At 33.4% G+C, this 22520-nt stretch overlaps 3 protein-coding genes and 1 pseudogene across 3 annotated transcripts; 3 read left to right on the forward strand and 1 right to left on the reverse strand.

Moving 5' to 3' along the window:
* Positions 1 to 5998: 5998 nt before the first annotated feature.
* On the forward strand, positions 5999 to 9587 carry LOC136779705 (lysosomal Pro-X carboxypeptidase-like; annotated as a pseudogene).
* Positions 9588 to 10058: 471 nt separating this feature from the next.
* On the forward strand, positions 10059 to 12405 carry LOC136778410 (lysosomal Pro-X carboxypeptidase-like). The gene is made up of 7 exons (XM_066735229.1): positions 10059 to 10203; positions 10410 to 10550; positions 10661 to 10941; positions 11121 to 11278; positions 11378 to 11553; positions 11635 to 11981; positions 12068 to 12405. The coding sequence occupies exons 1-7, from the start codon at positions 10078 to 10080 to the stop codon at positions 12270 to 12272; spliced, it is 1434 nt and encodes a 477-aa protein (XP_066591326.1). The 5' UTR covers positions 10059 to 10077; the 3' UTR covers positions 12273 to 12405.
* A 308-nt stretch (positions 12406 to 12713) lies between these two features.
* Positions 12714 to 15083, forward strand: LOC136778401 (lysosomal Pro-X carboxypeptidase-like). The gene is made up of 7 exons (XM_066735218.1): positions 12714 to 12998; positions 13188 to 13328; positions 13448 to 13728; positions 13895 to 14052; positions 14142 to 14314; positions 14397 to 14746; positions 14824 to 15083. Exons 1-7 carry the CDS (start codon positions 12825 to 12827, stop codon positions 15038 to 15040), a joined length of 1494 nt encoding a protein of 497 aa, XP_066591315.1. The 5' UTR covers positions 12714 to 12824; the 3' UTR covers positions 15041 to 15083.
* Positions 15084 to 15107: 24 nt separating this feature from the next.
* On the reverse strand, positions 15108 to 20391 carry Klp64D (kinesin-like protein 64D). Its single transcript, XM_066735239.1, has 9 exons — positions 20213 to 20391; positions 19594 to 20012; positions 19331 to 19521; positions 19112 to 19251; positions 18839 to 19036; positions 18365 to 18756; positions 17860 to 18277; positions 17665 to 17790; positions 15108 to 17587 (listed from the first exon to the last, which is right to left on the reverse strand). Exons 1-9 carry the CDS (start codon positions 20225 to 20227, stop codon positions 17450 to 17452), a joined length of 2037 nt encoding a protein of 678 aa, XP_066591336.1. The 5' UTR covers positions 20228 to 20391; the 3' UTR covers positions 15108 to 17449.
* Positions 20392 to 22520: the final 2129 nt, after the last annotated feature.

Raw genomic sequence — 22520 nt, forward strand, 5'->3', positions numbered from 1 at the left:
TCGAGAAACCGACTCTGTAGCGCCCTTAAATATATAGAATAAATTTGCTCCTTAGTAAAAATAGTCATATCTTCAATGGTTTACAAGATTTTCTTGATTGAAATTATTGCTCGGACATGGATTTCCTTAATAGAATTTGATGAAGCTAGTTATAACTAAAGCCATTCTTCATGTAGATTGTCCTAAAAAGCTCGCATTTTCTAAGAAGTTTATAATTTTCCAATTATGAATGAATACAGATGGACGTGCGCAACAGCTGATCTACGCTAGAGAAGAAATATGTATTTGCGCCGTGCAATTTCAATAATACATAGCTGGAAAACTATAAGCTTTATCGAAAAAGTGAGCATTTTAGGACAATCTATACGAAGAATGGTTTTTATTATGATTAGACTCATCAAAATTTGTTGAAAAATATCGTACTTACCGCGTCTCGCCATATGTATTATATGTCAAGCGTTTCGAAATTACCTTTCCTACAATTTTATTTCAAAATGATAAATTCATTTAGAGCAATTTCAATTATATTGTCAAAATGAAATGTTCTCAACATTATTTTAGTGATATTTTTGTGTAGTTACAGATAGGAGAATAGCGTAAGTGAGGAAAGAGAGAGAGAACTTTTGCAGTAAGCTTCGACGCTGTAGTGGGGGAACACGTTAGCGTGATCCGTAAGAGGGGCGGGAGGCTAACTTCTTTCCTGAAAATTTTTAGTTTTCGTTCATCTCAAAAACGCGGGACAATAGTACAGCTCTATATCTCAACAGATTTCAATGTTTTTGGACTTGTTGGAATCGTTATGTTTGGAACCTTGTCGTAAAAAAGCCCAATTTTTCGATTTGTTTAGCGTTTAAATATTATTAATGCAAAGTTTTAAACAATTTTTTTTTGTTTTAAAAGTACGGCTGTTTTATTACAAGGTGCAAGTCCTAACGATTCCAACAAGCCCATAAACATCGAAATCGGACGAAAAATAACGCTGGCCTATACTCCCTCGTTTTTCGTTCCGTAATGTTGGCAACAGAGGGATTGAGGGATCCCGTTAAAGCCACTAGGTGATACATCGTTTAAAATTTTATTAATTATATCTCCGAAAAATGTTAAACAAATAACGATAAATATCCAGGAGAAATAACGTTTAATTAACGTTGAAGGATCAACCTGTTTATTCATAATCAATTCGAAACGGTAGAGTTGATGGCATCTTCCTAACTCGCGCGTATTTTAAATATTGAGTTTTGCTGTAGAACCGATTACTTCGTAAGCTGAAATTATGTCAAGGATATAGTTCAAATATTGTTTGTAGTAATATTTATTCAAATGATTAAAAAACTGTAAGATAAAGAATATTTAACAACACAGATTTTAGGATTCAATTCGAAAAAAAAATAACGTAAGGTGTTTTTCAATGTCAGTTGTATATTCATCAAAATTATAACAGTCTATCATATGTTAATGTAGCGTAGTGGTTAAGATGCGCGTGAAGTTAGATATTCTTTCAGTGTTTAGGATTTATAGCCAATTCCAGGAGAAAAGAGACACTCCAAGGATCGTCCGCTGTGGTTCTACGATAAAAAGATTATTATAATATGTATATACATTTAATGATTAATATGAACCATTATAAACACAATTAATTCATACAGATTATGTACGGAAGAGAAAATCTGCAGGATGCATGTTCGCGTTCAGCCATCTACTAATATATTTTTACACTTTTTTTTTAGTAAAAATTGATTGTACAATTGTAACTTATAATATTTTGTAATTTTAATGCAAAATTGAAGTGTAAAATTATTCAAGCGTTTGAAATTATTTATCCTAACATTTTTTCAACCTGACAAAAACGTTAAATCAACCGTTGATAGAAGCATTGATTTTGGCGACATAGGACACGCTGTTTCAATTATAGATAACCCGTTAAAAAATTACGTTGATTCAACGTTTTTGTTTTAATGGGTAACAATTTAAAGCCATTTGAAGAGCGTACATCGAGTAACAAATTCTGCTTCGTTTTTGTTTACAATCTGCCTTCAGAGACTGTGCTACAGATTCTGTCGCAAATCTGTTATAAATCTGCGCCAAGGTTATGTTTACAGATTCCACTTTGTTTTTGGCGCCATTCTGCTGAAGGGCTAGCATGTGCAGGTTCAGGCACCAAATACGAAATCATATGTTTTAATACTTGATATCAATCCGACAACAGAATTTGAGTATTCCTGTTGTCAATTTGCTGGCAATTTGCGCACAAAATGTCATCTGGGATTGTAAAATATATTAAAATTGAATGTTTTGTGGTATTTTGTTGAATATTATTTCTGGCTAAATTATAATAATGCTTTTTGGAGGATATGGTACATTCAAAGAACCTTCATTTACCCAGAATACAAGTTGATGACCAGAACTTGGACTTTTATGTAAATTGTAAAGAAAACTGTTCGAGTTGTAGCTATTATTGGTTAAACGTAAGCTCCTCATCTTATTAGCTTCGCACGTTAAAAAGTACAGTCTAGTAGCTAACTTTTAACTGATCGTGTTACAAATAAAATGTCAGCAGTTTTCTTAACCATCTATGATAATTTTAATCATGATAAAAATTTTTCAAAGTTTATACATATTGCAAGAATTTTACGATGTCAGACTTACGATTACTAAAACATTAAATATGACAGTTTTCATGTATTCAGATACGAATTATTATTAATATTCTTAAACGTTACTCGAACTCAAGGGACTCTAGAAATTGTTATAAATACTACGCAGACTATAATAGATTTCTATGGTCCCTTAAGTTCTTAAGACAATATATAACCATGTTCAATGAAAATTAATTATAGTTCAAATATGTTTACCTTATTCCTGCTGTGCTGTACACCAACACAAATCTATGGATGAAAGAATGTATAGCAGTGAAAATTAATGTTATCAGTGCTATATACTATATTGGTTGAATTTGTTATATCGAGGGTAACTTTTGTTTGAATGTATAAAATTACACATTTCATTTCACTGTCATTAAACTGGTATGCAGCAGATATATTGATAGGGAAAAGTTATATGAGACATGGCTCGACTCATGAACTGCAAAATTGTAAAAAGACACTATCGTAGTGACAGAGAAGAAAAAAGTATACAGAGCGTTTCATCTTTCTGGAAGTGCTTTCTATTCGGATCTAGAAAGGATATGTGCAAAAAATGGATGCTTTTTTTACTGAGGATGATGAATGAATTTCTGTGTCTACACTCTGGAACAAATTAAGCGAAACATTTTGTATAAAAGAAGTGCCTGAGAGGGACATACAATATGATATATGACTTTACATTACATAATTTTGTAACATAATGCAATGTGTCTTGCCATACGTTGCTCTTAGGTGCCACGTGACGTAAATTTTCACTGAAAGGTAAAATAAGGCATTAGATTATTTGATACACTTTACGCCTAAATTGTGTTAGATGGCATAGTGAAAAACTCCGAACATCAGATGGTCCGCATGATATCCAGCTCAACCACTATATCGACATCAGAATTTTATTGACGCATAATTATATAGTGACATTGGCTTCTGTGCCGAAAGTATTAGTGACAGTGTTGCTAGAATAGAAACGTTCAGACCCCTCATTATGTGACTCCCAAGTCCATAAAAATGTACATTATGAGAAATTGATTTATTTCATATTATGTTAAATTCCTATAGAACACTATAGCACAAGAACGTTGATTCAGTTTCGCACAGTGTGCGTTCTAAAGAAAGAGTGGAGGGTTTGAATGTTTGTACAATTTGGCAACAGGGATTGCTAGAACTTTGTAGCACCAAAAATCAACTGCCTATATCGATACTACAGAAGTACTGTCATCTTTCTATTCGCAAATTGCTGTAACCTACCAAATGAATTTGCTTTTAGTCTCTCGATCATGCTAAATATTCCTCTAAAGTTTAAATTTTCTCCTCGCACGCACATATTATAAATGCCTGATTTTTATCGATTTTGCTTCCAACAGTAGAAACAGAGAGACTGTTGAATAAAATAACTCGATCGTCAATTTTTGGTGAACAACAAAATTGATTACAATTATAGTATACTAAAACATTTTTCAGCTCTTAGATATCAGCATTGAGTGCATCCAGTCGACATTTAACAATTCTAATAACTAAATAAAATATACGTATGATCGGTTGATGAGCTGAAATTAGCCAATTATTAGCATATTCTACTTAGTGATTGACTCTGCTCTGCAGGTCAATTCTACAATTCTTAGCGACAAATTTCGATGTCATCAGTATGAAATTAACAACAAATATCGGTACATGTAATGATAAATGTATATTTATATGTACTATTTTCGTTCCTTAACTGATATTGAAAATTTTCGTTAGAGTTACAGAATTCATGGACTGAGTACATCAGTTGAATACAGTAAGTGGCTAGCCTGTACTCTGATCAATCGACCGATGCCTTAGTAGTTGACTCTTTTAATTTTTTCTTTATTTTAACCGATCCACTGAAATCACTAATGCAAAATGGATATGTGAAGCTTAATATAATTGAATTGTTTTAACATAGTCTGAATAAGGAATCTTTTATCTTTTATGCTTTAATTACATATCACTTTTGATGTGTAATATAATTTTGCGGTACAAGTCTTTACAGTACAGCTATTATATAATCCTGGAACACTGAAAAGTATAAATTGGTTGGAAGAGGACTGAGGGTGGGGGGGGGGGGGTGAAATGTTTTCTTATTAAAGATAAAATGTTTTCGTGTGTAAAACATGAATAAGCCTCCTATATACCAACCAACGTGGAAAAAAGACACTGTTTCCCACAAACATTGGCCATACTGTAGCTTAAATATGGACCAAAGTATGGGTGTTGCTAAAATCCCATGGTATTTTCCTCCCATAATTAAGCCATGTTCTCTTTATTCCAGGAAAAATCAATTGTATATAATATTTCTTCTACTTACAGCATATAAAAATACAAAAAAAAATTTCTTCATTTTTTTCCTACAGTAGGACCGAACCGTCAACCGATTTCATTCATATTTATAGCTGTTCGACGTTTAGTCCACTCGGCTAACTTACAAGCATATATATAATATATAATATTTGTTTGTATAAAGAAAATAAGCAAATTCCGTAAATTTTAAGTCAAAGGACTAAAGCTATAGTCTTTAATACGAATGAAGCCATAGATTAGCCGAGTGGGCTAAACATCGGACAGTGTAACTTCCGAATGAAATCGGTTTCTGATTCGAGTCCTACAGCAGACAAAAAATGCATAAATTTTTTCTTGTATTTTTAATATGCTGTATATAGAAAAAATATTATTCATAATTGATTTTTCCTAGAAAAAACACAACGTACTTATATATGAATATATGATCATGGCGTAAATATGGGAGGAGGACACCACTGGAATTTGGCAATAGTCGTACCTTGGTCCATATGTAAGCCAGAGTATAACCAATGTGCATGGGGAGTAGTGCATGATTTTTTCCACGCGGGAAGTCAATAAAATTGAAATGAGAATATTTAGTTATTGGTCAATTTTTTGTCATCCTTAGGTAACATTTTCATAAATATATGCGGTTAATGCCCGTCTACATTTGCAACTGAGTTCCGTCGTAAACATCATCGTGAATATGAAGTGTTTCAGCCCGAATAGGGCGCATTGAGCCGATACTTAGCGCCCTCAGCCGTTTAGTCAAGCACTCGTATGATTGGTTGATCAATTCAAATAGGCCAATCATAAACATGTTTCATGTAGAATCTGAGACCGTTGAGCGTCGGTGGAACGCACCCATAGTTGAGTAAGCAGCGAGCACACACTGTTTCTATCATTTAACTGGCTGCACTTTGGATTTAAATAAAGGCTTAACCTGTTAACACTGTAAAGATTTTGAACTTGTCGCGTTGAGTTAAAGGGTCTATGGAAGGGATAGACCGTTCTAGGCGACTCGATGATTCGAGGAGTGGAGACGCAAGGAACCGGCACTCGACAGAGCTGCAGTGCTATGCAACAATTTAAGCAGATAAGAACCAGGAGTTTGATTTTCTATTCCAGAATTATAAAAGTGTAATTTCAGTAAAAAACTAAATAAATAAAATTATATTTTAACAAAAAAAATTAACAAGCCAATAACATGATAGAATCACTGATTAATCATTCAACTGCTGTTTAGAATTTAGGCTGATGTATCCATTCGGCGCAGCTTCAAATGTTGTGCCAGGATGCTCGCTAGACGAAGTTCACGAGGCGTGGTGAGGTTCAGTTAAAACTGTATGAATATACCTTTACTCATTTTGAATGTACTGTCCTTTTGTTGGTATAGAATAGGTTTAAATGTTAACATAAAAGATATGTACAAACAATTATAATCGTTACTTCGTTTCTTTATATTAAACTTTAATGTTTATGTTCTAGGATTCATGTTTTAGATTTATAAATTATTTATTTACTGCTGAGAAAAATTTTGCCTGATGCTATTTGCCATTTTATCGAGGTCATTTTTCTATATTTTAGGTTGTAGCTTGGCGAAAAATTAACATTATATTCACCAAATTTGATTTTGTATGGTAATTCATATAGTTAAAAGAAATTCCAAATAAACAACAACTAATTCTTGTAAAATTTTACTGTAGATGACAATCTTTTTCTGCAACGTTTTACATGAGTGCTCCGAAAAAAATGCAAGTTTTTATTGAATTTTATATAGTGGTAGTACTGGCAGTTTCACTAGCTACAATCCTTGGCAACGAGCCACGTCAAGCGAAATATCAAATTTATAAGGAAAAGGGGGGGGGGGGAGTTTCGCTTAGTGATACCAGACTTCATTTTTTTTAAACAAACAAAAGACACAATCTCGTCTCCCATGTAAATGTGTATTCGTAATCATGTATGTAGCCACCTTTCATCTTTTTGTTGCAAAAAAAGTTTAAATGTAACATGACTGATATCACTTTAAAAATCGATGAAAAATTGCCCGTATAGCTCCGATCTCTATTTTACATTAATTTAATTAATAGAATATGTAGCTAACTTCGCTTCTCCTTATAATATATGCCAATTCATTAATGCAATACTATAAAATTACGAGATTCGTATTTTTTACTAATATATAGCAAAGAAGATTACTCTTAAGTATATTCGACGTTTCTTTTGTTAGATATAAAATTTATTCATTTATTTGCTATTCTTATAAATACAAACGTTCTTCGACGACACCAAGAGTTTTATCCCTCATACTGAACTTCTATATGTTTAGATGCAAATACGAGGCTGAAGAAAACTTAAGAGAGAGGGATAAGGTTGATCAGAGGCATAGACGTTTTTCCCGTTGGCAACAGCATTTTTTAATTACGCGATTCTTTCAATGTAGACGAAACATTAGGACAATAAAATCTATATAACTTGTTAAATACAATATATATTAAATATGTCTCGTTTTATCACTTTTTAGGTTAATTAGAAAACACATATTATAGTAGTGTTGCGATAGCTGATCAATCAAAATTGAGATTTCTAATACTCTGTTACACCGGAAGTTAGAGGTATTCATGAATTATGTGGTACTTACCGGATGAAGAAGAGCAAGATAGCTTCTTAATGGAGGAGCAAAAAATTTAAACCTCGTTTCCTTTTCTTCTTATCTGTGCCTTGTGCCAACTTCCTTATTTACGCCGGCTTGTAAGAATTATTTTACGTTGATTTGTTTCCGATAATCACAGCAAAATCGATTTGCAAACATTGAAATAAAATAGTGCTCGAGAAATATTAAGCGACGCGATTATCGTGAACTGCGGAATAATTTCACTAATTAATTTAAAGAAAACCAACTTGTCTCAAATATTTTAATTTCCCGCACGATATTTCACTTAAAATCAATTAAATTATAAATAATACTGAAGAGAGATTACACGCGCGAGTTACATAATCACACCGTCACTTGATTCACCAAAAGAAGGCAGTTTGTCCTTCGCACTGGTCTTTTATAGTCTCTCTGTTACCAGGGGAAAATTGCATCTTTCCAGAAGCAGGGGGTGGTTCATTCTTGAAACTGTTACCAGCGGTGCTGTTCACACAGATGCCTCAATACTCGACTCAAGTTTAAGTATTATAGTACACGTCACGTAAATTGTAGTACTATACAGTCTCAAGTAGAGTGACGATACCTGTGCGTAAATTCAACCGTGTCATAATTTCGAGAATAAGTCAATAAGCCTCCAGTTGCTATATGGCCAATTTCACATTACTAAATTCCTTGACTACTATGGAACCGTGCTGCAATTTCCATGCGATCCGAGCGCAGAGCATTAACACCAGCTTGACTCGATTCTGCTCCCGAAAAATTGACGATCGAATCATTTTAATGAATAGCTAGGGGTTTTCTCTTTTTAATTTCACAAATAAACTAGATGCAAGTCAATTAACATTAAAAACTGCGCATCGTTAGCGTCTTATATATTGAATCTCGAAATTGAAAATGTTGATTTTAAAATATAACTCTGTAAGCAATATCATATATTTATTTGCATTATGTAAAAATAAACAGAATAATAAGGGTTGTGGGTAAAGTGGATTTCAGAAACTTTTAAGTTTTGTACGCCCTTGAAGAGTAACACAAATATTGAGCAGTTTAAATCTAACCTAATCAATGTGATGTCATACCTCCCAATGGTAGATTATCCATATCCTGCCCATTTCGCTACCTCTCTGCCATCTAATCCACTAGATGTAATGCATTTTACTCTAATTTCCGTTAGTATATTTATCAGAGCTGAAATATATTTTGAAATCGTTCATTACAGGCTTTTTGTAAAAATTTATCGGACGGATCATTAACAGGACAACCATTATTAATTGCTCTACAGAAAGCTGTAAATGGTGTTCTAAATTATACAGGCGAATCTACTTGTATGCAATACAATAGTGAAACGTCTGCTAGTTCTCCCAGTCTCATTGCTTGGACATATCAAACTTGCACTGAAATGGTAATGCCAATTTGCAGACGTGGCGATGATATCATGTTTGAGTCAAAAGAATGGAATCTAAAGGAAGTTGAAGATAACTGTTTTAAAAAATTTCAAGTACGACCAAAACCTTATTCAATATGCGAGCAGTACGGATGTACTGATTTGTCTGCAGTCACTAATGTCGTATTTAGGTGATTTATCGTTTTAACTATTAATAAATATAGAAGATATATTGTTGTTTTACACAATATTTAACTACCAAGTTTTGTTGATTTTAGCAACGGTATGAAAGATTCTTGGTATGTTGGAGGTGTGTTGAAAAATGTACATATCAGATTCGGCTGTAGCGATATTAATTCCTGAAGGAGCGCACGCTCACGATCTCCTTCAGGAAAACGAGAATGATCCTTACGGTGTAATTGAAGCAAGAAAGTACCACCGTAACACTTTGAAGAAATGGATCCGAGAATATGAGCTGAAATAAGTGATTTAAGCTTATAAGTACGCGGTAAATCCTATTCCAGGGTGTCTTATTCATCATTTTTACGTAATTATTTCTGGGAATCCGATCGATTTTACATCATTCGGATCAATTCTGCCCCATTGGCGAGATAGCATTATTTCATATTCCTCTGATATTTTATGCAAATGGGACTTGGTCCAATTCAATCCCTCTATGTATAAATAATATTTATATTAACACAATAATTGAAACTTTGTGTGGTTTATATTCTTAACATAATTTTCTTTTGATAAGTTTGTTGTATCCAAAAAGTTGAAGCAATAAATGATTAAAATCTCTTCAATCCACGTGTTTTCATTTGTAAAAGGGATGAATGTAGAAATAGACCTTGAAGACCCGAACTGATAAGAATATATATACGTATTATAATTTGCAATCCTTGTTTGACACCTATATAAAAGAACAGACACGTGCACCTACAATTGCAGAACATGAACTGTTACTTACTTTACCAGTGCACCGTACATTTTGTATACATGTTATACAGTTTTAAGCAATGGTCAGATTAGGTATAAAGACCTTGTCATTACTACATCTCCGGTCAGTCCTGCTCTGTATTCCACTAGTGCCATTCACAATGAAAAAGTTGGTGCTGCTGTTTCTCCTTGCCCAAGAACTGAATTTTATAATTACTTCCAATGCAGATAATCATCAGAGAAATGATAAAAAATATAAATATAAAATTGAAACATTTGAGGTGCCAGTAAGTATATACAATCATACCATACGATAGTTCGGTCCATACAACATAATTATCAAATTTCATAAAAGGGTATATATATATATATATACATATATATGTATAAGAGAATTTGTCGCGATAATTAAATATACTATTAAATGCAAGATTCTCCTGTGGGGACTGCAAAGAATGATCTCCAACAATGATAAAAATTCCTTTCTTTACAGCTAGACCATTTTAGTTTGACAACAAATTCAACATTCAAAATGCGTTATCTTATAAATAATACATGGCAAAAAGAAAATGACCCACCTATTTTCTTCTACACTGGAAATGAATACAATGTTGAAATATTTCCTGAGCGAATGGTAGGAATTATTGTCTTCATCGGGTTATGCTTTGAGATAAATGCAGGGGTCATTAAATTAATTATTGGTTTGCACAATTCGGTTATATAATATTTGTAAATTCCAATTAGGGTTTCATGTGGGAGATCGCAATCGATTTTAATGCACTTTTGGTATTTGCCGAACATCGGTATTACGGAGAATCTCTGCCTTTTGGGAACGACTCTCATTCAAGCCCGAAACATATAGGATATTTGACAACTCAGCAAGCTATTGCTGATTACGTGGACTTGATAGAATACTTCCGATCTCAGCAACAATACGGAAGAAGTCCAGTAATAGTTTTCGGAGGTTCTTATGGAGGTATGCTCAGTGCATGGATGCGAATGAAATACCCGCATATCGTTCAAGGGTAAGAAAAGTTTATAAGAAACAAAACATAATCAAACAATTTATCAATCATCATTGATGGATGTGAGCCTTGAGGCTTGAAAATCATAAAATTTTCGCATTATTCACATCCGCATGCAGTTCAGAAGGATAATAGGGGAAATTATATTGCTATGTTTACATTCAAAATTTTTTTTGCAGAGCTATTGCTTCATCCGCGCCAATGTTACAATTTCCCGATATCACAGATTGCAATTCATTTTATGGAATCGTATCTTCAGATTTTCAGTCAATAAATTCCAATTGTGGCGATAATATTCGCAAATCGTGGGGTGAAATAAAAAATCTATTCTCAACTGGTAATTTCATCTATCGATATTTCAACCGCAAACTCTACTTTTATCATAAAAAGAATATTATTTTATAACATTTGAAATGTTTTATATTTAACACATTAGAGAATGGTAGAAAATGGATTTCGGAGACTTTTAAGCTTTGCGACTCCTTAAAGGATAAGACGGATTATACAACATTCAAAGATAAGCTGGTTAGAGTTATAGTCGATCTTGCAATTATAGATTATCCATATCCTTCTCCTGCTAATTTACTCCCATTACCAGCTAATCCAATAAAGGTGAGCTCTTCGTTTCATTTATCTATTATTAAATTTAAAATATTATTGCGTTACATATAAGTTTGTCTCTTCCTTCGTCAGGCTTTTTGTGATAAATTATCCAATAGCTCATTAAATGGAAAGGCATTATTGATCGCTCTAAAGGATGCAGTAAATATTCATGATAATTTCACTAGAGATAGTCCATGTTTGAGTACTGATTTACATCCTGGTGATACATACAATAGCTGGAAATATCAATCATGCACTGAGATGGTATTGCCAATGTGCGTTCATGGCGATAACAGTATATTTGAGCCAGATCCCTGGGATCTTCAAGCAAGAAGCGATGAATGTTTCAAAGAGTTTCAAGTACGACCGAAAGCCAATTTAATATGTAAGCAGTATGGATGCAAAGATTTATCAGCAGCCACCAATATCGTCTTTAGGTATATGTCAGAATATTTCGTAATACGCTTTAAAAATTCAACATATTATTCAATAACTTGACTATGATTGTTCTGTTTGTTTGTAGCAACGGTTTGAGAGATCCTTGGTCCGGTGGTGGCGTATTACGAAATTTATCAGATTCAGCCGTCGCAATATTAATTCCCGAGGGAGCGCACGAATTAGACTTCAGGGCAAGTCATGAAAACGATCCTAATAGCGTAACAGAGGCAAGGAAATACCATCGTTACTCTATAAATAAATGGATACGAGAATATGAATTGAAATATTAAAGTTAAACCTTTATATAATGAATGTAGTACATCCTCTAAATCACTATTTTGTATTTTCCTCAAGTTTTTAGCAAAAAGAAATTTCTCTAATTTAATTCCTTTCTATAAATAATATATATACATGAAAATATGAGTGTTGAAGCGTTGTAATAATCTTTAATATATTTACATACTATAGCTGATATGTGGATAAATTTCGCTATCGAGAAAGTTGAGGCAAATGATCAGACTTTCTGGATCACTTATTTGTCATTGTTAAAAGGGTATAGTGGCAGAATTGACCTTTATGGTATGAATTAGCAACAGCTTTATCATTTCAATTGTACTGAATTATTCTCTCTTATTTTTGAATCATTTTTTAATGTTCCAAAAAGCTGAAGCTTTTGCAGGGATTCAATGAATGGTTCTTGACTTGACCTATGCACCATAGATATTGTATACTTGTGATATGGAAACATAAACACTGGACAGATTAGGTATAATCATTGTATTATTACCACATCTTCGCGCCGTCAGTCAGTTGTGCTCTGGACTTCACTCGTGCGGTTCACAATGAGAAACTCGTTGCTGCTGTTCCTTCTTCTAGCTATTTACTGTGAATTTACTGTTCAGTTGAGAATCGGTAGGCATGTACGAGAAATGAATAGTTTAAATGATAACCGTGTAAATAATCACCAGAGTAAGGATAAAAAGTATTATTATGAAACCAAAACATTTGAAGTGCCCGTAAGTATGATTTGTACAATTTGACAATTTGATCGAATTCACTTTAACACTGAACCACAATAGAGTACAGATTCATATTTTTATACGAGCCTTTCATGATTATTATAAATATTAATTCATTTAAAATTGCTCTGTGTGTATTGCAAGAAATAATATGCGACGATGATAAAGATTCAATTTTTTTTGCAGATAGATCATTTTAGTTTTACCATAAATTCCACATTTAAAATTCGTTATCTTATAAATAATACATGGCAAAGAGAAATCGACCCACCTATTTTCTTTTATACTGGAAACGAAGGGTCTATCGAAACATTTGCTGAAAACACGGTAGGTAGTTTTACTCAAACATAATATAGAGTTCTGTCATTTGAGATAAATGCAGTAGTCAATTAGATAATTGCCTGCTTGCATAATTATATTAATTAAAATCTCTAATTTCTAATAAGGGTTTCATGTGGGACATTGCAAGCGATTTTCACGCACTTTTGGTATTTGCCGAACATCGGTATTACGGTCAATCTATGCCTTTTGGGAACGACTCTTATTCAAGCCCGAAACATTTAGGATATTTGACATCTCAGCAAGCCATTGCTGATTACGTGGACTTGATAGAATACTTCCGATCTCAGCAGCAATATGGAAGGAGTCCAGTTATTGTTTTCGGAGGTTCTTATGGAGGTATGCTCAGTGCATGGATGCGAATGAAATACCCGCATATCGTTCAAGGGTAAGAAAAATTTATTTAAAAATAAACCATCAATGAAACATTTGATCAATTATCATTGATAGGTGCGAGCCTTGAAAATCGTACAAATACTCATATTAACGTTCGCAGCGCGAATATTATTGACTTATATTGCAATTTTAACACGTTTAGGGTTATTACTTTTCAGAGCCATTGCTTCATCCGCACCAATTTTACAATTTACCGGTATCACAGACTGCGAAGCATTTTCGCGAATTACAACGTCAGACTTTCGTACATCAAACCCCTATTGTGCCGTAAATATTCGCAAGTCTTGGGGTGAAATAACGAATATATCATCGACTGGTGATTTCGTCTATTGATTTTTATACCGAAAAATCTGTTTTTCTCACAAGGGAACATCTTTTAATATAGTTTTGCTTTTAAACTTACAGACGATGGTAAAAAATGGATTTCGGATACATTTAAGCTCTGCGTACCCTTGAAGAATGAATCGGACGTAAAAGAGTTTAAATCTCTACTGATAGATATGTTGGCGTATCTTGCAATGGTAGATTATCCATATCCTGCCGATTTCTTGACTCCTCTGCCAGCTAATCCGATAGACGTGAGTTCTTTCTTGCATTTTTTTTTTATTAAAGATCTAAAGTTTTGTAATATAACATTTAACTTTGTTCTCGCTTCATCAGGCCTTTTGCGAAAAATTATCCGACGGCTCCTTAAAAGGAAAGCCATTATTAATCGCATTACAGGACGCTGTAAATGTTTATACAAATTATACTGGAAAAACTACATGTGTAAAAAATAATGATGCAGCTCCTGGTCTTGATGCTATTGGCTGGCCTTATCAAGCATGCACGGAAATGGTAATGCCAATGTGTAACCGTGGCGATGATAGTATATTTGAACCAGAAGATTGGAATCTGAAGGAATACAGCGATGACTGTTTCAAAAAGTTCCAAGTACGACCAAAACCCAATTTAGCATGTAAACAATATGGTTGCATGGATTTGTCAACAGTCACCAATATTGTTTTCAGGTAGCATATTATTTATTACTCTTTATAGGTACGTTTGTTTATTGTTACTTTATTTTGTTTGTTCTGATTACTTTTAGTAACGGTTTGATAGACCCTTGGTCCGGCGGTGGTGTAATGCAAAATTTATCAGATTCAGCAATTGCAATTTTAATTCCCGAGGGAGCGCACCATCTTGACTTGAGAGGAAGTCATGAAAATGATCCTTATAGTGTCATTCAGGCAAGAAAATATCATCGCGACTCTATACTCAAATGGATCCGAGAATATCAATCCAAAACAGCTTCTTTTTTTTAAATGTATCTTATTCTTCAAGTTATTTTAAATAAATTATAAAAATTATCAAATCATGCATTTTATTTATCAGTTTTATTTAATAAAAAAAACAAGTTACAAGAACAAGACAATCCTGAGACGATAATGGCTAAAGTACCGGTGTTTTTTCTTACTTAAATAGAACTGGATGAAAAATATTAAAAATTAAGCAAGCGCACTATTATCACAGTACTTAATAAATGCATACGACCAGTAAAACTTTTTAGAAATGGAAATAGAAAAATGCAAACTGACTTCGATTATTAATAATAATTCACCGGTCTATAAATACACATTGCAAATTTAACACTAAGTTTTGGTTTCTCAACCTATGTTCAAGACATTTTTAGTCATTGATTTTCTAGAATATAACATCAATGCCTTTATTTATTTTTATTTAAACAAATGCGGAATTCTAAAAACATTTCAGGTAAATCAACCGCAAGGGTACCTCATGCAAGTTTACAAGATTGTTTTTTACCAGGGTAAAATATCTTAAATTTACAAAATTTATACTAATTAAATCCTAAACAACTAGGAATGCTTTGATCACCTATATTACTTTTAATATTTGTAAGACTTTGGACCGATTCTGTTATTTACCAAATGTAAGCAACTATAAATAAGAGCAATTAATTAAAAAAAATTGATCGCTTTTTATTCTTTTTTGCATACTGCAAATATAGTAATAAAATATTAGTGAAACTACGCAATTCGTTATTTATGGTACAAATACTCCTTTGCAATATAGTGGATACAACGACTTAAATATTTATTTACTAGTCATTTATGTAAAATGCATGGATTGATTCACCCTTAAACTATACGCAAAGATAAAACGGTTGGTATAAAAGAGGTGCTATCAATGGAGTTTGTAAAGTACTTAAGAGAAGGATGGGTGGAGAGGTGGCAGTTGATGATAGCGGGATGCAGATTGAGATGCAAATTAGTAACGAACAGATATTGAGAAGATGAGAAGTTCAGACAATTTGTTTTCTAAGTGACGGATGGAGACGTGAGAGCATATCTGGGAAGTATTTACTGATTAGGGAGAGGGATAAAAGCGTGTCAAGAAATAAAGAATGACGTGTTAGGAGAGAACGGAAGGAGAATAAGTTGGATGTGAAAAAGATAGAAAAGATGATGGTAAAAAAAAGCGGCCGAAACGAAGGTCGAAAGCATGCATAGGGCAAAGTGGGAGAATGAATGAGGTTTTGTTGTTTTTATAACAAAACCGGTAAATAGTTAGTTAAAGATAGTCTTTCAAAGAAAAGTGAGCGGAGCAGAGATCCGCTATGTACTCCACAAGGAGAATAAAATATTTCTATTTATCTAAAAAATTATGTTTCACTTTAAAATTTCACCCGATTAATATAGACCCAAAGTGCATGTAGTTTAAGGGTTAAGTATCTGACTAATGTTACAGATAACATCACAGAGAAGTATAAGAGCATAACACTCAAGCTGCAATTTAATATTTAACTATTTTCTATAAACAGCTAGAGTATACGTTTACGCATTCTAAGATTAAAGTTTATAGATCGCGATAAATAAATCTAGAATGCTAACAGTTTTACAAAAACCAATTACACGAATTGTTAAGAACATAATTTATCCATTCATTTTTAACGCACCATAGAACAAAAAATATTAGAAGGCCGGAAACTATTGTGGTTTCTGCGCCATAAATATTTGTTCATCTTTTATCAGCCGTGCACGACATTAGTTTCCAGCCACCTTAATATATTGAAACTACTAATCACTGGTTTAACGACCAATTGATTATTTTTGGTAAATCACTAGGACGCGTTCGATAATATATTACGTAGGTAGTTGGATAACTATGGCCAAACATAAATTTGAAGATCGATAGTACGAATGATTGTAAGAAAAAGCTTTGTATATTAATGTTAAATTTAGCCCTTACTAAAGGCTTTATTAATGATTAGAAATTGCTTAACTCAATGTTTCGCTCAAATTGAATTCTAGCGAATTCTGACAATAATAAAAAAATTAGTTGATTGCTGAACCAATAAAACATGTCCAATTTAAAAATTTTTGATCCTCAATAACTTTCTCATTTAGGATTAAATTTAGAAACGATACATAATCTTTCTTCTTAGAATTATTCATACTATTTAAGTTTAAAGAATTGATCATAATTAACCTACTGCCTGGTATACATATATATATGTACATATTATAACAATAATTGTAAAGTGACTCTAATGACGATTCTGTTATGCAATTTTAAAATATAAAATCATAACAGTCGCCTCTGTTGTTTCTTCATATAACATCAAATAAATAAACTCAATAACAGTGGATAAAAAAAATATTTTAAAAAATCATTGTAAAAAAATACTTAAATACATCTATTCAAACTAGTCTTTAATGCGGTGTAGAACGTCGATGGGCGGTGGTTGGTCTTGGAACACCAGAGCGAGTCCTTGATTTTCTTGACTGCACAAAACTGTTGTCTATACCCGTATTGTAGGAAAGATAAATGTTTGATAGGTCTGGTTGAGTCTATTGATAAAATACGAATAGAGGTAAATAATTAAATATGTATTAATTAATTTAGCTTACGGACAAATACCACTTACGTCCTTATTGTTACCACTCGCCGGTGTTATTTGTGCTTTACGCATATTATTTCCAGTATAAGCCACGCACTTTAATTGCCATTCTCCTATATCTTCATTCCAATGAACGTACCTCTCGATCATTGTCTAAATAAGTGAATTAAGTAATTAATTTATCATAGATATACGATATTATAGTTTAATATTTCTGCATACTTGATATTGTATCGGTATATAGCTATTAACAATCAGCTCTTGCAATTGTAGTTCCCGTCCAATTCCTCTAACGCCTTCCAAAAGTCCTTCCATTTCTCTTTGATGTTCTTGCTGTAAATCTGATAATTCCGCTCGTACAGACATCAACATTGTACACACTCTTGTTATCTTTTTTGTTTTTCCAATTGCTTCTTCTTGCAAGGATGAATACTTTTCTTCAATATCGATTCTTTCAGCTTCTTTCTCTTCAATAGCCTTTTTTAACTGCTCCTCGCGACTTTTCCTTTGATCTAACTCTATAGCAGCCGCCGCTAATAGCTGCTCTTGAGCCTCTGCTTTTTCCAATAAATTTTCTCCCCCAACAAGTATTTTATTTTGTAAATTCTGCATTTTCTGTCTCAGGGCTTCTTTTTCGCTTCTACATTTAAGAAATTTTACATTAAATTAAAAGTGGTGCATCAAAAATTTGAAAAAAAGTTGCTATTAATATTTATCAAATACTTACTGAGTTCTCTTTAGTTCTATGACATCTGTATCGTCTGGGCTTTTATCATCCCTTTCAGCCTTATCTACTTTTTCAGGAGTTTCTACATCTTGGTCTTCTAATTCTTCCATTGTTAACATTTGGCTTTTTCTGTGCCGAACTTTCCTCTCTCGCTTGGTTCCGCCATTTTCATCAGAACCCTCTGAATCATCTTCCGATTCGGATATCTCAGCTCCATTCTCCTCTAGCTGCTTTCGTAATTGTTCAATCTCAACTTGAAACTGTCTTAATAAGGCATCCTTAGGATCTTCATTAACCCTCGCTCTGTTTTTGATATTCTTGGCACGATTAGCATAACGCAATGAACTAATTGTTTCATCATAATTAATATCCGCTGGACTTATATTTGCACACTAAGATTAAATAAAAAATTAAGGTTAACATTACATTTAGGAGAATAAACGAATAAATGTTTTGAAAGAGATTAACACAGACCATTAGTGTCTTAGAATTACCACCTAAAGAGTCTTGCAATAACCGTGTAAGCTTTGAATTCCTGTAAGGCACATGAGAGCTTTGTCCATCGACTAGAGCTGATATAACATTTCCTAATGTTGATAGGGATAAATTAATTTTCGTTGCTTCTCTTAATCTAACACCTGAGGCTTTTGTTTTACTTTGTCTTTCAGAGCCCTGAAATAAATTATTTTGTCATATATTTTTATTAATAGATATTTAACTATAATAATTACATAATTAAATATTTACTGCTAAATCAACTAAATGAAGTTTTCCCATTTTAACATGCTGCTCTCCATCTTCACCTAGTTTACTAGATTCTACCGTAATTGTAAATATTGCATGAGATCTTGAACTAGAAACATTCATTGCTGTGGCACCAACAACACCTGCCAATCAAAAAATATAAAAAAATTTATAATTGGTTATTTTATGTGCTTTTTACATGGTCTACAAGAATCATCTTACGATTTTTATTTCCTAAAGACATAATACGATCCAAATCATCTGCATTATTTACTACATAACCACTAAGATCCTTTACAAATACTCCTATATCTGGTCTCTCTTTTACTTCTAACCGGGTATTCTGATCTTTTCCTAATAAATCTCTCACTTCTTCATTATATATTTCCAAATATGTAGCACGTACAAGAAATCTGTAATTAGATAATATCACAGTTAAACAAATAAATTTTTAATTCCATCTAATGTATATTATTTACACTTACTTTTGATTTTCATCTGCCTTAGCTATATGGCCAAAAATATGAGCAAATGTATTTGGTATTATACCTCTTAATTGTGGCGAGGTTTTAGAACCAGACATTGTATATGTTTTACCAGTGCCTGTTTGGCCATATGCAAATATAGTACCATTATAACCCTGCAAAACCTTATCAACAATAGGCCTTGCTGTTTCATTGTAAATATCCACTTGGGTGGAATTTGTATCAAAAACAGCATCAAAGCAAAATATCTTTGGTGGCTCACCCTGTGCAGCATTAGGATTCTCTATTGTGATTTCACTATTAATATTATCTACTTCTATTATATTTTTGCAATGGTTATCCAGCTCTTTTCCATTTAAGGGCCGAACACGGACCACCACTCTAACATTTTCAATTTCTCCAAGTTCTGAAGAATTATCCTAATTAAAATAGAGAAATATTAATACAATTTTATAATTAAAAAATAGAATTTTTTTTACAAGCAATTAACAATAAAAGGTATCTCAGAATGTACTTTAAAATTAACGTAAAGAGTTATGACAGTATAAACGTCAAATGAAAAGTTATAGTACTTATTACAAACAGCAAGTAATTCTATTATATTGATAACTATACTAACTCCATTTGCTGGCATCACTGCTTCGTTTTACTGCCACAGTTACATATGATTAAACTTTAGAGCATAGTATTTGCTGCAAAATACTGAAGTGACAGAGAAACTATAGTAACTAGCAGACAGCTCCGTAAACAAATGGATCGATTTGTAAATTGCACAGACTTGAATACTGTACAGCAGACCCAGACCTGCAGACGTTTCTCGTGTGGCGACACGAGCGCCACATCAAACATAGAACAAAACCAGAAGTCGCATAAAAGATGTCTGTCTACACTACCTACCTCTTCCGCTACAGCCATGGCGGACGAGCCATCAGCGCCTCTAGCCTCTAGCACCTAGTCTCGAGTTTGATCGGTTACAAAGGATTATTTGTATTTTAGAAGCAAGACTGAAGACTAGTTCTTAATAATTAATACAAAAGTATTTTGTTTAATAATATATTTTATTACGTGTAACGAAATAATGGTAGCATTCAGCAGAGACAAATGTTGAGGGAGCGGTGTATGTTATTGGCTATTACTCTTAGATCCTATAATTTTATCTAATAGAAGTAGAAGTTTAAAAAGAAATCTGGTAACGTTACTGAGCTGCTACCTCTGCTGAATGCTACCAATACATTCGATAAAAACTTTATGGTGTGGTATAGTGAAGAGTTAAATATAGTATATAATACTTACTAGCCTTTACCGCCATATGCGCACGATAAGTAGCGTCATCTGTAGCTTAATTTGCAACTATTTATCCAGTCATCTTGCAGCAGTCGATAAAGCAGATGTCTTAAAAAAAGTCAATAGCATCACGCTCTCTCTCTCTCTCTCTCTCTTTCTCTCTCTTTCTCTCTCAACCCTATCTTCAATGACATTATCGTGTACACCCTTCGATTTTTAATTCGCGTATAGTAAAATATTAATTACTGTATACAAATCAATTTTTCACATCGGAATAAATAATTTATTTCATTAAATGTAATGAAGAATTTCAATAAATATTTTAAAAAGTTTTATTTCTTAAAATAATTTTGTTTTCTTATACACACATTTCTTTCGAATACAATAGATTTAGTACAATGAAAAATTGTAAACTGATTAAAATACTTAGCACTCCAGATAGAATAGGGATTCATAGACGTTTATAAAAGATAAGTTATCTCATTAACGGGATCCCTCACGCGTGCTTTACCGACAGTACAAATCAATAAACAATTCGTTTAATAAAAGTAAAATGCGAAGCAAATTGCAAAAACGGGCTTCTTTATGACAATGTGCCAATTCTAACGAGTCAATCGAGCTTAAAAAAACTCAAATCGAATGAAGAATAACGCTGTACCACTGTCCCGCGTTCTTGATGTGGAAATAACCAAAACTAACCTCTCTTCAAGAACGCGGCACAATGGTACAGCGTTATATTTCAACTAATTTGAGTGTTTTTAAGTTCGTTTGACTCGTTAGGACTGGCACATTGTCCAACAAATGCCCGATTGTTCAATTTGCTTCGCATTTGACTTTTATTAAACGAATTGTTTATTGACTTGAACTGTCGATAAAGTAGGCGTGAGGGATCCCGTTAACTATCAGCCTATTGCAAGGACCTTTCTATAACTTCTGTAAGTCTATTTGCATTCAAAGCGATCCTACACAAAATTGATATTTCGATATTACAGAGTTACTTAAATAAACGAATGTTTATACGTTCCAGCTCTAGGAAGTTATATAGTATCTCTACAAATTTATATATTGTATTTTGCAATGAAGCAAACATATATATTGAGAAAAATAATAGGGATATTACGCACTGATTAGATTTCAGCGATGGACAGCATCTAACTTAGCCAGACAATCGAACGAATAAAATAGTGTGCGGTACACGCGCCAGTATAATAACAATACAGAGCAGACTATCCTTTTCTTCCAAATGTCTGGTCTCTCTCTCTCACTCTCCCTGACCCTTCTCTAACTATGAAACTCTCTTTCTCTTTCCCCACGTTTTTCCTTTTCTATCGAACGAGTCCATTCCACCCATTCCTCCCTAGGTGTGCCGTTTGTCCCCGCGTACCACGGGACCCCTACATTTCCCCCCTGTCCTGCTGTCCCCTCCTTCCTTATTTCTCCCCTTTCCATCGATGCAATATACGAGAACGACGAGCGAGCGCGCTGCACGCTGCACGCCGCGTTCCAGGCACAGCAGCTGACGGTCCCCTAACAATAAGGACTATATGCTTCGTTTTCGTTTACGTTTTCGTTTTCGCAGCACACACCAAATGTAGTGACGGTGAATCGGCCAACAACACACACACGTTCGCCCTTAGATTACC

This window comes from Prorops nasuta, unplaced genomic scaffold, assembly GCF_024137725.1.
Source record: "Prorops nasuta isolate Cenicafe-Biocafe unplaced genomic scaffold, Cenicafe_Pnas_1.2 PNAS00002, whole genome shotgun sequence".
Taxonomy (NCBI): domain Eukaryota; kingdom Metazoa; phylum Arthropoda; class Insecta; order Hymenoptera; family Bethylidae; genus Prorops; species Prorops nasuta.